The 15,504-nt window shown below is 35.6% G+C and overlaps 1 protein-coding gene across 1 annotated transcript in view; it reads left to right on the top strand.

Moving 5' to 3' along the window:
- FAT4 (FAT atypical cadherin 4) overlaps positions 1-14,384 on the top strand; it is a 152,487-nt gene extending 138,103 nt beyond the window's left edge. The window contains exons 19-20 of the mRNA XM_051966725.1: positions 2,483-2,744; positions 11,313-14,384. Of these exons, the coding sequence (XP_051822685.1) occupies positions 2,483-2,744; positions 11,313-13,180 (2,130 nt within the window). The 3' untranslated portion in view covers positions 13,181-14,384. The remainder of the gene's footprint in view (positions 1-2,482; positions 2,745-11,312) is intronic.
- Positions 14,385-15,504: the final 1,120 nt, after the last annotated feature.

The raw sequence follows: 15,504 nt of genomic DNA, 5'->3' as shown, positions 1-15,504 counted from the left end.
GAAAAGATATTAATTGTATTTTAATTCTAACACATGATTCAGTTGCATTAAAAAAAATGACAGGTCTGAGTGGCAAAATATATGGCTATGTCTTTCCATTTCTGTCATTTGAGTAGCTGTTCCCTGAGTTCTACCTTCATGCCAAGACATCAACACTGTCTGGCAGTTGTGATGGAATTACATTCTTGGAACTCTGCCCTTCCTCCTGTATCCTGCCCAGAGCCCTGAGCTGGCCCTCAAAACTGGAGCAGGACAATCCTGCAACCCAGGCCTCCAAAAGGCAAAGTGTGACCAGCTCCATAGAATGGTTCAAAAATTTGGAACACTCAGGCCAGCTTAATGCTTTTCCAGACTTGTTATTAAAAATTCACCATTTACATATCAAATTTTCCACATTTCAGCAAAGTATATAAATAAACCGCATGCTTCAGTCTGCCTATAATTCTCAAAAAAAGAGAAACAGCATGATATAGTGGAAGAAGCCTAGGATTTGGGGTTAAAATACTGGAGTTTGAGTCTTAGTACCATCCATTACTGGTTGTACATACAATTGGATTATAACCTCTTAGAGCCTCATTTTTCAAATGGAGGCTGAACAACCCCATTTTTAATGATTTAGTGCAGGGATCTTTTTTGTGTATGCTCAGGCCATCTTCCCTAATGCTAGCAAAACAATTTTCTTTCATGGGTAGAGTGACCATATTCTCTCCTTGACTCAATAACTTGCAGAGGCTCCCTATTACCTCTAATCAATTAATCGCTAATCTGTTTAGCTTTTAAAACCTCTCACAAACTGGTACTAACCCAACTTAACAGTCTCATTGGATATTATTCCCCTTTCCACATTTTTCAATCTAATTAATCTCAGTTACTTTATTACTCAGTCTCTACAACTGTCATTGGTTGTCCCCTATGCCTGGATTGCAATTCATATCATAGCATCATAGAGTTCCTCTTTTTCCTTCAAGGTGGCACTGAAGTACTTTCTTCTATTTAAAACCTTTACAGATTCACCACATTTCTAATGTCCTCTCTTCACATTTAGTCTGCATACACTACATTTATACATAATATATTTGTAATACAGATACATATATGTACATACTTATAGATCATCTATATGTATGTTAGAGTATAATAGATATCAAGGAAATATACATATACATTACATATATATATATTTGGGGTGTGTGTGTGTGTGTGTGTGTGTGTGTATTTGCATTTTAATTCTAAACCATGTTTCACGAGGACATGGGATCATCACTAACTCTTAATGCAACCCAAAACTTAATTCACTTTTTTGACTGCTACTTCACATTGCTGACTGGTATTGGACTTGCAGTCCACTAAGAATCCCAGGTCATTTTTCTAACCATATGTGTATGTATGTAAGTGTATGTACATGCTCATAGAAATAGTTATCTTTGATTTGTGTGTGCATGAATATAAATTTATACATATATTTCATATATAATATATTTATAATTGTATATAAATATATATACTTAAATATACATACATATATTGCATCTATTTATATATATTTTAGTAGCTAGAGATAAAGATCAAGATAGAAAGAAAAAGAGATAGAGACAGATATTGATATCAGTATCAGTATGGATATCTAAATCATAGGCATTTAGGTGGCACAATGAATAGAGTTACAGGTTTGTAGTCAGAAAAACTCATCTTTCTGTGTTCAAATCCAGTCTCTAACACTTAGTACTTGTAATCCCAGGAAAGTCACCTAACCGTTTTTGTCTCAGTTTTTTTATCTGTATAATGAACTGGAGAAGGAATGGCCAAGCATCACAGTATTTTTGCCAAGAAAATCCTAAATAGGGTCACAAAGAATCAGACATGATTGAAAAATGATGGAATAATAACAACAAATCTATATCAACATAGATATAGATATAGATATTCCTGGTAATGAGAAACTATAGTAAATAGAGAGCTCACCTCAAAGCCAACAAAATCTGGATTCAGATACTATCTTTGACACACATTGAATGTGTCTCTTAAACCTTCATTGCTCTAGGCAAGTTAGTACAGGGAGTTCACTCATCCAGGAGTTCCATAAACTCAAGTTCATTCCCTGTCCCTACATTCTGGGGCTAATCATAGGTTCACAGGTCTACAGTTCTAGAAGAGTCCTCAGAGACTATTCTCTTGTTATAGATGAGGAAACTATGGTCTAAAGATGTTAGGTGACTTCTCTAAAATGGCACAGATAGCCAATGTTTCTTCTTTCAAACATTGATTATTTGGCTATTCACTAAGAAGATGGCCTTATACAAACATTATCAGAGGATGCATGGTCTAATAAGAGTTTGCCAACTCTTCCATGAGCTATAAACTTGAAAAAACTGTTAAATACTTTGATGGCTTATATGATCCATCTCTTTATTTTTTTCTCTTTTTGTTAAACATAGTTGCTGTTTTTACAGATAGTTCACCCAATACTCAATGTGTTTTACAGATAAAGAATGGCAAAATCCATTTTACATCGGACGCTGGAGTTTCTGGGAAAGTTGAGAGGCATATCCCTGAAGTTTATGTTGCTGATGGTCACTGGCATTCTCTCCTGATGGGAAAAAATGGTTCTTCCACCGTTTTGTCTATAGACAGAATATATAGTCGAGATATCTTGCACCCCACTCAGGATTTTGGTGGAATTGATGTGCTTACTATTTCTCTTGGTGGAATCCCACCCAATCAAGCCCCTCGGAATACAGATACAGGTAAAAACATCTGTTTAACAAAAATGATGATACAAGTGATACAATAGAAATGGTTCTGGACTCAGATCAAGAAAAAACTGTTCCTGACTAGCAGTGTGACTCTGAAAAGGTCCCTTCATCTCCTTCAGTTTTATGATTTATAAAACAGTATTGCCTTGATAGAGCCAAATATATGATTCCTCCACCCTCAAAAAGAAGGAATACTTTAGATAGCAGAAAGTTGATGGCTAAGTAAATTAGAGTGAAAAAGATATAACTAGATGCAGTAGAATGGTAAAGATATAACAAAATGTGTCTTTTCAAAAAAAAAAAAGTGGCAGGACTTCTATACAATCAAAACTTCATATTCTCTGAAAACATCGGTCCTGCACCAAATATTTCATTAGAACATAAAGATGACATAAATGTGTATCATTTTTAAAATAAAAAAAATCAGAAAAAACAATAGTAAGACACAAATCATCAAAAATTTCCATTGGTTCTTAGAAATTATGTTAGTAGAGCTCATGTATGTTCTACATAGCCAGCTATTTAGAACTTATGTGGACCAGGTGAGAAAATAATGTAGGTCTATCATCTGACTATCTCTCTCATGAAGTTCATATTCTTTTCACCTGGAGGTTGGCCTTTGGGTGCAATAATTCATAAAGCCAATCTGCTAAAGAAAGGAGGGACTATGATCTGCTTCAGTGGAATGAATGTCCACTTGGATAATTGCAGGGATCTTGGCAGTAGTGAACTCCACTTTTACTGAAGTATCAAAAGATTACTACTTCGGACAGATTAGAGGAATCCATTTACAATCATTTCTTATAGTTTCTGACCATTTCTTTTAAACCCCTAATAACCTCTTTTGCTTAGAGGTGAAGGAATCAAGACAAAAGGGCTATGGCTAGCCATGGACTAACTTTCTTTTCTTAAATATTTAGCTTCTTTTAAAATATGGAAGGATGTTAAGGGTTTTATTTTTTGTAAATATTATATAACTATATATACACATGTTTTATATATATATATATATATGTTATATATATATATACACAATGCATTGTGATTTGCTAAACTGTATGTATGTATGCATATATACATGTAAATGCATATACATAACTGTATACGTCTATAAACATATGTATATTCTATAATAGAAATGTATTATTTTATGCAAATTATTATACAAATATTAACTCATTTAACTAAGTAATAAATGTATATATATATAAGACTATACATTAAAATTATGTATAATTGTATGACATTTAATTCATGTCATATATTCACGTGCAGGATATCCAAGAGTAAAGCTTTGATAATTTAAAAATCCACTAACAATCATGGAATACCCTACATATGTATATACTTATGTAGTATAATTGCATAAATACAAAGAACTTTGTAAATTACTATGCAGAATTTAATTCATTCAATACTCAAAAGAACACTGTGAGATGAAAGTAATTGCTTTCTTTTATTGAGGATCAAATTGGAGTTGAGAAAAGAAATCAAAAGACTTGTCCAAGCTCACATGACTAATAAGTGTCTGAGAAGGGATTTGAATTCAAGTCTTGCTTGAGTTCAAAAGCAGTGCTCCATCTACATACCACTCTACCTACCAAGATACAGTGATATAGCCCCGATTTATAAACTGGGGAGCCAAAGACCTTAAAGACTTTGGCCTCTAAAAGTTACTTCCATATGTGACTTTGGGCAAGCCATGTATTCTCATCTATAAAGGATATGAGTGGGCAAGCTGCCATTTAACAGGTAGCATGATTTCCTCTTCTTAGCTTGTTCTGTGAAGCTATGATGGATGAAGTCTATTAATCTATTTTTTCAATATTCCAACATTTCATTATGAACCAACTTTAAATGAACAAAGCCAAAACATATGAAACCGTAATATTATATCCTTGAGGATTTACTATTAATTCAGCATGTGAAGACTTTTGAGAATCCATGATCCTGTGTCATGTTTCTTTGAGGATGCCTGTAAATAATTTGTAGCACAGAACACCAATATTAAAAAAATTTTACATTATTTAGGTAAAACCAAAAGGTCTGACAACAGGGTACTCATATTTTTTAGTTAAACTGATTCTTTTAATGATAGAAAGAAACATTTGTAAAAAGAAAATTAAAAAATAATAACAAAATGATTTGGCTTCTCAAACTATGACATATCCCCTTAGAAAAATTGATGTATACATGTGTTTTTAAGCTAAGTAGACAAATCAATGACTTTCTTCCCTTCAAAATTAAGATTGGCTTCTATTCTAGGTAAAATTAGGTAACGGCACTGAGGCTTAATCTGCAGGATCAGAATTGAGGGAGTGTATGTCATAAAGACCATAGAAACAAATAAGTTAGCACATAATAATTAAGAAACATTAGCTAAAAAAGGAAACTTCCTACAACTGACCCATATTGTCTCCCAATTCACTCCACCACATCCAACCCCTAGCTAATTTTAGATCCCTATATTTACTGCCTTCCTTGGTCCCCAAAATGTCCATTTAGAAACAACACTATATTGTAGCTAATGTTCTAGAATTTAGAAGTCCTGGGTTTAAATTCTGCCTCAGATACTCATTGTATGATTTTAAAATGTAACAACTTCCCTCAGCCTTAATTTTCTCATCTGTAAAATAAAGAAATCAGACTAGATATTTTCCAGCTGTAGTATCATGTTCCCATGATGACTCTGAATCCATGTCATCTGATGATATATAGCAATGGTAACTTCTCTTTAAGCCCTCATCTTCCTTTAGGCTCAATTCAAAACCCTCATCACTCAAATTTCTCTAACTTGTGGCTCATTAGAAAGCTGTATGACCTAATCTTATAAAGCAAGTCCTTGTCAGGTCTGTGAGCAGTATAAAGTCTTTGAGAGTCATCTTTTATTACCTTCTGCTTTATGACTTTGTCCTAGGAAGAGGTCCAAGATCACAAAAGATAGCTTTCAGGCTGAAATGCATCTTGAAGACTACCTAGCTCTAACCCTTCATTTTATGAGTGAAGAAATGGGCTTAGAAATATCATGACTCCCAAGTTCATCAGTAACAAGCACAAATGTCAGGAATCAAACTTTAGCTTCTGATTTCAGAGCCAGCATGTTTTCCACTACACCCCATTGTCTCTCACTTTAACAACAATCTTAGGGCAGAGGATCAATGTCTGTTTTATGCCCACATTTAAAATATGTTTTTTATCTTCACCATAATGTCATATTAAAGCATCAAAATACTTATCTTAATACTTAAACACTCAGAAAAGAAATACTTAAACACAAAAAATGTGTTTCAAAATTATACTACATACTGACTCAATTATGTATGAAAGCAACATGTATTTTTTAAAAGACATATTTAGGATAAACAGGAACAGGCAAAGAGGGGGAAAAAAGAAAATTGCTTTCAATAAAATTTACACTCTATTTTCTATTTTTAAAAGGGATATTAGTATGAATCACAATCAAAATTCATAATCCTCAATGATTCTTGCAAAATTTTGATAGTTGTCTTACATTATTTAGTCTAGCATTTACAATAAAGGGTATCTGAAATTAATTATACAGCATTTTAAATGGCCAGATTGGAGGAATCACAAGGGGAAAAAAGTGTTTCAAATCCTAGGGGAGAATGGCAAAATTAAAAGAGTCTGAATTAGAAGTGAGAGCTAGATTCTACTCCAAATTTCTGTGGTCTTAATTTCTTATCCATAAAATGAAGAAATTGGGCTAAATCAATGGTTCCCAACAATTATGTCTGAAATCAGTCAATAAGCATTCATTAAGTGTGTGGTATGGATCAGGCACTATACTAAGTACTAAGCACAAAGAGAGGCAAAAGACAGATCCTGTTCTCAAGAAGCTCACAAGCTAATGAGAGAAACAATCTGCATAATTATTGAATTTGATTTGGGAATTGTCAAATAAGATCACAGACCTTTTAAAGACTAAATAAATAAATCAGTTCAATAATAAGAGCTAAATTTTATATAGCTTTATGGTTTGCCAAGAACTTTCCAAATATTATCTCATGTGATCCTTCCACCAGTCCTGGAAGGAAGAGTTTTCTTTAATTTTGTATGAGAGGAGACTGAAGCAGACAGAGATTAAATAACTTGCCCAGAGTCTTCTAGCTAGCAAATATCTGAGGCTAGATTTAAACTCAATTGCTTTTGACTCCAGACCTAGCACTCTGTCAATCTCTCTTTGTCTCTTTCTCTGTTTCTCTCTGTATCTATATTATCTTTCTGCCTCTCTCTTTGTCTCTCTGCCTCTCTTCCTCCCTCATGGAATAAATACAGATAAACACAAGTTAGTTAAATACAGCTTATAGCTTGAGAGAAAGAATAGAAGCATTTAGGGTAGGGAATAGGAGTTCCACAAAGCCTCCATATATAAGATGGTGTTGAATAATGTAAAGGAAAAGTGGGACTCTATGAAGGAGGAATGAGAAGTGAGTGCATTGTAGACATATGGTTTAGCCAGTATAAAAAAACGGAGATAGGAGACAAACTGGGAAGTAGAGAAAAACCCAATTTGCCTAGGGAAGTTGTGTCCATTAAGGCTGGAAAAACAAATTAGGAGCATGTGCACACAGGTGCATGGGCACACACACACAGACACACACACACACAAAGAGGCAGTCAGTATTTTAATTCAGATTTAACTTTATCTTTTTTTAAAATTCAATTGTATTTTGTTTTTCTAATTACACATAAAAATAGTTTTCAACATTCATTTTTGTATGATTTGGAGTTTCAAATTTTTTCTTCTTCCCTCCCTTATTTCCCCCTGCCCCAAGACAGCAAGCAATCTGATATAGGTTATATGTATACAATCATTTTAAACATATTTCCATATTAGTCATGTTGTGGGAAAAAAATCAGAACAAAAGGAAAAACCATAAGAAAGAAAAAGAAAATAAACAACAGCAATAAAAAGGCAAAAATAATATGCTTCAACAATACTTACTCTCCATAGCTCTTTCTCTGGATGCAGATAGTATTTTCCATCTTAAATCTATTTGAATTGACTTGAATCAATTTATTGCTGAGAAAAGCCGAATCTATTAGATGTAACATTAAATCTAGTGTCTTCCCTCTAGAGGATGCTATTAAAATACTCAAGAGAGATTATGAGAACAGGAGGTGGATTGATGACTTCATGAGTGAAGAGAAAATAATGATAAACATGAGAAATATATAGAGAGTAAAGTTAATAGGATTGGCTATAGTGCCAGGGGGAATGAAGCATTAAGATGATTGTGTTTATATGGGACTAGGTTCATATGAGGATAGTGGCACTCTCAACAGAAATAGGAAAGTTTGGGTAAGGGGTGCATGTAGAGGGAAAAACAATATTGTATCTACCACATATATGTATAACTAGAGTATTCTGGTGAATACATAGCTATTCATGAACCTAGGAAGACTTAAAGACTGGAGCTCAAGTTTTGTCTCTGATGGACTATAATATCCTGAGCAGGCCACTTAACCTTTTAGTCCTTTAGGAATCTCTCTAAGAAAGGAATTCTTGACTTTATTGTGTATCAAAGACTCCTTTGGTAATCTAATGAAGTCTGTGGACCCTTCCAATCTCAGAACATTTGTTATATGCATAAAATAAAATACATTGAATTACAAAAGAAAGCAAAGGTCAGAGAAGTGAAGTAGTATTTTTTTTTTCATCCAAACTCATAGACCTCTGAAAATCTCCCTATGGACTCCCAAATAGCTCTTCTTCATTACCCTTCCTCCCCAGTGGACTTATGAATTATAAATTGTATATAAGGTATTGAAATGGATTAGTAAAGGGAGTTTTCTCATTTAGAAGTTCTCTATAGCAATTAAATTGCAGGTCCATTCCCTATATTTATTTGTTATTTATATATTCATTATTTTTATTTATATTTATAATTATTTTTCTTATATTTCTTATTATTTTTTCAAATATATGCAAATATTATTATGATTAGTGAGGAACCTAGATAAAGAAGGAGAGAGGGCTGAATCTAGATTCAGGAAAATATTAGTTCAAATCCAACCTCAGATACTTAAGCAATTGTACTACTTAAGATACAGAAACTTATTCTCTATTTGCCCCAGCTTCTTCAACTATAATCAGCATTTACCTTCACAGGTTGTTGTGAGGATCAAAGGAAATTAATGAGATATCAATTGGGATAATATGTGTACAACATTTAACATAATGCATAGCAATGCTGGCTAATGGTTGTTGTTGTAGTAGCAGTTATATTAGGAAAAGATCACTGAAAATCTTACTAAATGCTTAGGAGCTTTTTATAATTATGTATTTTCTCAGTCAGCAGATACAGCACAAGAAATATCACATGGCTGGTTCCAAGAAACTTTTTGACATCAAAAAAGGGCCTCCATTCTCAGAAAGTCTGGGAACCACTGGGCTAAATGATCTCAAAAGACCTTCCAACTCCAACATTCTGTAACATTCTAAAAATATTACACATATAAATTTTCCTGAAGTGATGTTTTAATATTTACCATATAACAAAGAAAGATGTTTTTCATTTATCAATGGCAACCCAGTTTAAATATTTAGACATCTTTGGAGGCCCTTACACTCAGCTGTGGCCTCTTTCCTAGAGAAAACTCTAATGGCAGGATACCCATACCCCCAAAACTTTGCCAGAAAAAATTTAAACCAGTCACTGATTCATGAAATGAATCCTGTTTGTGGAAAGCCAAATTGTAGTGGATGGTAAACTGTCTTTCCTCAATTTTCCCTGTATTAGAGGAGGCTTTTTGATAGACATGGAAGATATTCATAGAAAAGGTTTCTGGTGGGCCATCACACCTTTTTAAGAGATATGAGTTGTGATTGAGACATCCAATCAGCTTAACTATAAGCAATTAAGGTACTTTTGTCAAATAATTCAAGTAATTTTATCATATGTGACAACGTGTACTTACCTGAAGTTTTCATTATTAATATAAAGGTCAAGAGGAGACTGAGGGTCTAAGGTTTTAACTTTTTCTTTTCCCCTATCATGTATTCATTTGGCATCAGTCTATTGAAACTCATGGACCCTTTTCCAGAATTATATTTTTAAAGGCATTAAAAAGAATGTAGAAATTCAAAGGAAACCTATTTTATTAAAATACAGTTACAACTAAAGTCTTTTTTTTTTAAGTTCACAGACTGCGAGTCAAGAAGTTCTGACCCATAGTGAATTCTGAAGTTCAATGTGGTGGGGGTTAGGAGGAGGGAATGTACTTTACTCTTTTATTATTATTATTATTATTTCTTAATATAAAGAACTTTTAAGAATACAGATTGGTAGGACATTGATGTTTTTATCCCCATTAACTAATATTCCTTTGCATAATTTGGAAAAAAAAACTTTCCCCTTGACTAAATTCAGACAGACTTATGTTGGATAGGTTACAATTCACCCACATGGTTGAAATTGTATTTATTTGCTTCAGTTCAAGGTACTTAATTTTTTTAATGTTTTGTTGTGTGCTACAATGTGTAGAACTAACTAGAAGTTCCATTCCATTGTCTTTTTGTTACTTAGCTATCTTATCATTTCCTCAAGCTGAAAAATGTAAGATTTGTATGAACTTTGAAATTTTTAATTCAAAGATGTTGTATATAGAATTATAGAAAGGAAGAGCTATAAAAATTTATTCCTAGAATGCAAATAGACTTAAGATAAAATAATTAAATGTTGAACCTTGTTCTTCCTTCCCCATCCATCTCTTGTATATGAAACCATAAAAGAATTGTTATTTGCTTGAGAAATTGGAGGAAATTGGAAAAGGAATAAGAAAGGAAACAGTGCAGGACCAGGCATAAAAATTATCAATGAACAAAAGAGAAAAGAATAACCTAAAAGAGAAATATCACATAATGTACTTAAAAGCTACTATTCAAGAAGGGCTTGTTCAGTTGCTACAAAAATACTTATCAGCATAGGACATTCTTAAGAAGTAGTTCAGTATACTTTGACCCTCTGAAGAGTCTTTCTACAATATCCTCCGCCCTTTGCAATTCCATCTCTTTCTAGGAATAGCCTTTCTTCTAAGAACCATCAGTCTTCATCTATAGTCTTCTGTTTGTTAGAGATGTCAGAAGTTTACTTTCTTGTTATCAATGTTGTATCCTTTGTTTAGGAATCTTTATCAATGTGGTATTAGCCCTGCTTTTTTTTTTTTTTTTTTGATGTATGAAAGCACATAACTTGACACTTTTTTCATTTATTTTACTTCCCCAAGAAGTGAAGTACCCACTTAATTTGGTTTCTGCCTTGCTGATTTGGCACATCTAGGAATCATGATTCCATGCTCAAATGTTCTAATCAGTTTTTGTGGGTTTTTAGCACATCCAGTATTGCCAAAATCAAAGGAGCCTGGGTTCTATGCCTCCCCTCTGAATTTGTAACTTTTCTGGGACTGCAGAAGGTCCCCATTTTCTCTTCTTCCATGGCAGTAAAATAAAAAGGTATTTCTAGCCTCTAGACTCTCAGTCCCCTGGCACTTCTAGCCTGACTTTCATTGGCTGACAAACTTTTTTTGTCTTCTCAGCAGGTTTTGATGGCTGCATAGCCTCTGTGATTTATGGAAGTGAGAGTCTTCCGTTTGGTGGGAAACACAGCTTGGCAACAATATCCAAGACAGATCCTTCCGTGAAGCTGGGCTGCCGAGGCCCCAACATCTGTGCCAGCAATCCCTGTTGGGGTGATCTACTATGCATCAACCAGTGGTTTGCCTATAAGTGTGTTCCTCCTGGAGACTGTGCCTCCCAACCTTGCCAGAACGGTGGCAGTTGTGAACCAGTCTCATACTCTGGATTCACCTGTAGCTGCCCAGAGTCCCATACTGGCAGGACTTGTGAGACAGTGGTGGCCTGCCTTGGTGTCCAGTGTCCCCAGGGAAGCATATGCAAAGCTGGCAGTGCTGGGGGCCATGTTTGTATCTTGACCAAGGTCCCAGAGGAGATCTCCCTGCCACTGTGGGCCGTCCCTGCAATTGTGGGCAGCTGTGCCACACTTCTTGTTCTGTTGGTGTTAAGCCTGATTCTGTGTAATCAGTGCAGAAGCAAAAAGGCCAAAGCACCCAAGGAAGAGAAGAAAATCAAAGAGAAGAAGAAAAAAGGAAGTGAGAATGTGGCTTTTGATGACCCTGATAACATCCCTCCTTATGGTGATGATATGACAGTCAGGAAACAACCAGAGGGAAACCCCAAGCCTGACATCATTGAAAGGGAAAATCCCTACCTGATTTATGACGAGACAGACCTTCCTCCCAACACTGAAACCATCCCCAGTGCTCCCTTAGCTTCCCCTGAGCAGGAGATTGAACATTATGATATTGACAACGCCAGCAGCATTGCCCCTTCAGATGCTGACATCATTCAGCATTACAAGCAGTTCCGCAGCCATACCCCCAAGTTCTCCATCCAGAGACACAGCCCACTGGGCTTTGCAAGGCAATCCCCCATGCCCTTGGGAGCAAGCAGTTTGACTTACCAGCCTTCCTATAGCCAGGGTCTAAGAACCAGTTCCTTGAGCCACTCTGCCTGCCCCACTCCCAACCCCCTTTCTCGTCACAGTCCGGCTCCCTTTTCTAAGTCTTCAACGTTCTACAGAAATAGTCCTGCCAGGGAACTGCACCTTTCCATAAGGGAAGGGGGCCCTTTGGAGATGCATGGTGATGTATGCCAGCCTGGCATTTTCAATTATGCGACCAGGCTAGGGAGGAGAAGCAAGAGTCCACAGACCATGGCAACTGGCTCCAGACCAGGAAGCCGCCTAAAGCAGCCAATTGGACAGATGCCTCTGGAATCCACTCCTCCAGTGGGACTCTCAATTGAGGAGGTTGAAAGACTAAACACTCCTCGCCCTAGAAATCCAAGCATCTGTAGCGCAGACCATGGCAGGTCTTCTTCAGAGGAGGATTGTAGGAGACCCCTGTCCAGAACAAGGAACCCAGCTGATGGCATTCCAGCTCCAGAATCCTCATCTGATAGTGACTCTCATGAGTCCTTCACTTGCTCTGAGATGGAATATGACAGGGAAAAACCCATGGTCTACACCTCCCGGATGCCCAAATTATCTCAAGTCAATGAATCTGATGCAGATGATGAAGATAATTATGGGGCTAGATTGAAGACTCGAAGGTACCCTGGCCGCCGGGCTGAGGGAGGGTCCATGGGCACACAGACAGCAGCAGCAATGAACGTTGCTGAAAACACATTGCCCCTGAAACTTGGGCAGCAAGCAGGAAATTTCAACTGGGACAACCTTTTAAACTGGGGCCCTGGTTTTGGGCATTATGTAGATGTTTTTAAAGACTTGGCATCTCTCCCAGAAAAAACAACAGCCAATGAAGAAGGCAGTGGTCGGACCAGTAAGCCTGCCTCCAAAGATGGGGAAGCAGAGCAGTATGTATAGACTTTATATACTGGCAGGACAAAAATGCAACACCAGATGCAATCAAACCATTCTGCGCTTACAGTTACAAGATGGCCCATGTTTCTACAACAGGCCATAATCAACATTTGGTTAAGGGACACCTTAAAAATAAATAAATAACCATTATGCTGCTGAAACAGATTTAAATTTTTTTAACTGAATGAGGAATTGGTTTCTCTTGCATGCATTGCATTTTAGAACTAGATATTCAGCATGCAGAATTTGAAGAGGGTTTCATTCCTATTGACTGCTATTTGGTTGGTGATTTTAAAATTAATCCTGTTCTGGTAATGAATTTGTGTTTCAACGGTGGAGTGTTTATGTTGTTTCCATTTCAATAATTTCATTTTTTTTTGAATCGCCAGAATATTGAGGATTTCATTTCCTCTTTGAAATCTAGAAAAGAGTTCTCCAATGCCTGAATGAAGGAATGAGCAGTGTTAATCACTCTTTAAAAGTCCAGTTTCTGTAACTCACGTTTGCATAGTCCAAGAGCAATATATTGGATGGTTTGCATGTAGTAGGGTCATGGATCTTCTCCATGGAAGTGGTGCTAGAAGCAATTTGTTCTTTCTGGTCAGCACTTTAGGATTTGTGTCAAGACTTCCAAGTTCTATTGCTAACTGTTGTGGGTACTTATTCCATCCCTCCTTTCCCTGAGATGTCTTCTACCCAGAAGAGCTTGGGTAGAAGTCACCCCTGAGTACTGCCATCTATCTCCATGACTGGGGAGCACTGTTCTCAACAGTACAGCATTTTCAGATGATCATTTTTTCAAAGATTATTTATTGTAAAAAAAAAAAGTGCTGCATTCTTGACTTCAAAAAAAAAAAAGAATTGTTATAAAGGGAGCTTTCTAGTGGACTCACATTTTCAAATAGCCCATGTTTGTAGAATTTATTAAAATAGAAATCCGGCAAAAAAAAAAAACTGTTTTTCCCCCTGTCCATTTGGAAATCCTTTGTACTGTGTAAAAAACTTTTTTTTTACACTTAAGCTGTGTTTTTGATATTGATATTTTCCTATGCTGAATAGTTTTCTTACTTTCAGGAAAGTAAGAAAAGTACTTTTTCACATTTGTTACTTATGTAACATTCATATTTTTCACATTTGATAATTGTAACATACTGTATGCTTTCTACTTGTAAATGCCAATAATAGAATTAAATATTTATTTAAAATACTTTCTTAAAGATATTTTTATTTTATTATTATATTGAGTACATTATATATTTGTATGCATGGAATTCATAGACATATATGTATTGCAATCTTGATAGTTGGAGGGAATGGCCATGCTGGCAAGATGGTAGGTCTATTGGGATATTAAAATATAAATTTCTTGCCCTTCAGCAGAAGCTCTTTGCATGCCAACAGGTGAGTAAAAGCCTGGAAGTGTAATTTAGTCAACAGAATGAGATTTGAGTTGGAGTACCTGGGTCTGAGTTTACAAGAGCTTGAGAAAATTTCTTCTTCCTCTTCTCCATCTCAGTTTTCTTATCCATAAAATTATGGGGTTGCACAATATGATCTCTCATTCCTTTTTGGTTCTAAATCCTGTGAACCTAAATGAACAACAATAAAAAGTTTTTCAAAAATACCAATCAAGAGTATTGTGAGAACAGAAATGACTTTCCTATTGGAAGCTCAGAAACCTACTTGAAGGTACAATGACCATGGAGTTCTCCATAAAATGGAAGTATGAACTGACTAGACCTGAGGGATATGATATATGGCGAAACAACTCAGCAATTGTTTGGAGTTTTTCTTCTAGAGTGTTTTTGTGGCATGTAGAAATTTTGTAGAAATGTAGAAATGATGATTATTCAGGGTCAATGAAAAACTAAATGAAAAAACAAAGCCTTTTGGGGGTATTTTGCAGGGAATTAGCCTGAAATGCTTTTAGAATGATGAAGGGAAAACCCTTCATCAGAAAGAACCCAATATTAGTTTAGGAGCCAAATTGTTAGGGTTCAAGTCTTAATCCCATTATTTTTCCCCTGTTCAATTAGAATTCACAAAATGGTGTGGTAGAAAAAGTGTTAGATTTGGGTTCAAATCCTGCCTCTTCTATTTACTAGTTATGTGACCATGGGCAAGTCATGATGTTCATATTTTTAAACCTCATTTTCCTTATCTGTAATGTGAAGAAGTTAGATTAGATGGCCTCTGAACTTCTTTACAGCTCTGAATCTATTATCTGATGCTGTAGCCGTCATCAAATTTCTTTAACTCTTTGACTCCTAATTTCCTTATCCATGATCTGAGGCAGCTTGATCTCTACAGTACTTTCTAATGCTAAA

Source organism: Antechinus flavipes, chromosome 6, assembly GCF_016432865.1.
Source record: "Antechinus flavipes isolate AdamAnt ecotype Samford, QLD, Australia chromosome 6, AdamAnt_v2, whole genome shotgun sequence".
Taxonomy (NCBI): domain Eukaryota; kingdom Metazoa; phylum Chordata; class Mammalia; order Dasyuromorphia; family Dasyuridae; genus Antechinus; species Antechinus flavipes.
Note: the sequence above shows the minus strand (reverse complement) of the source record. Positions and strands in the feature narration are given on the sequence as shown.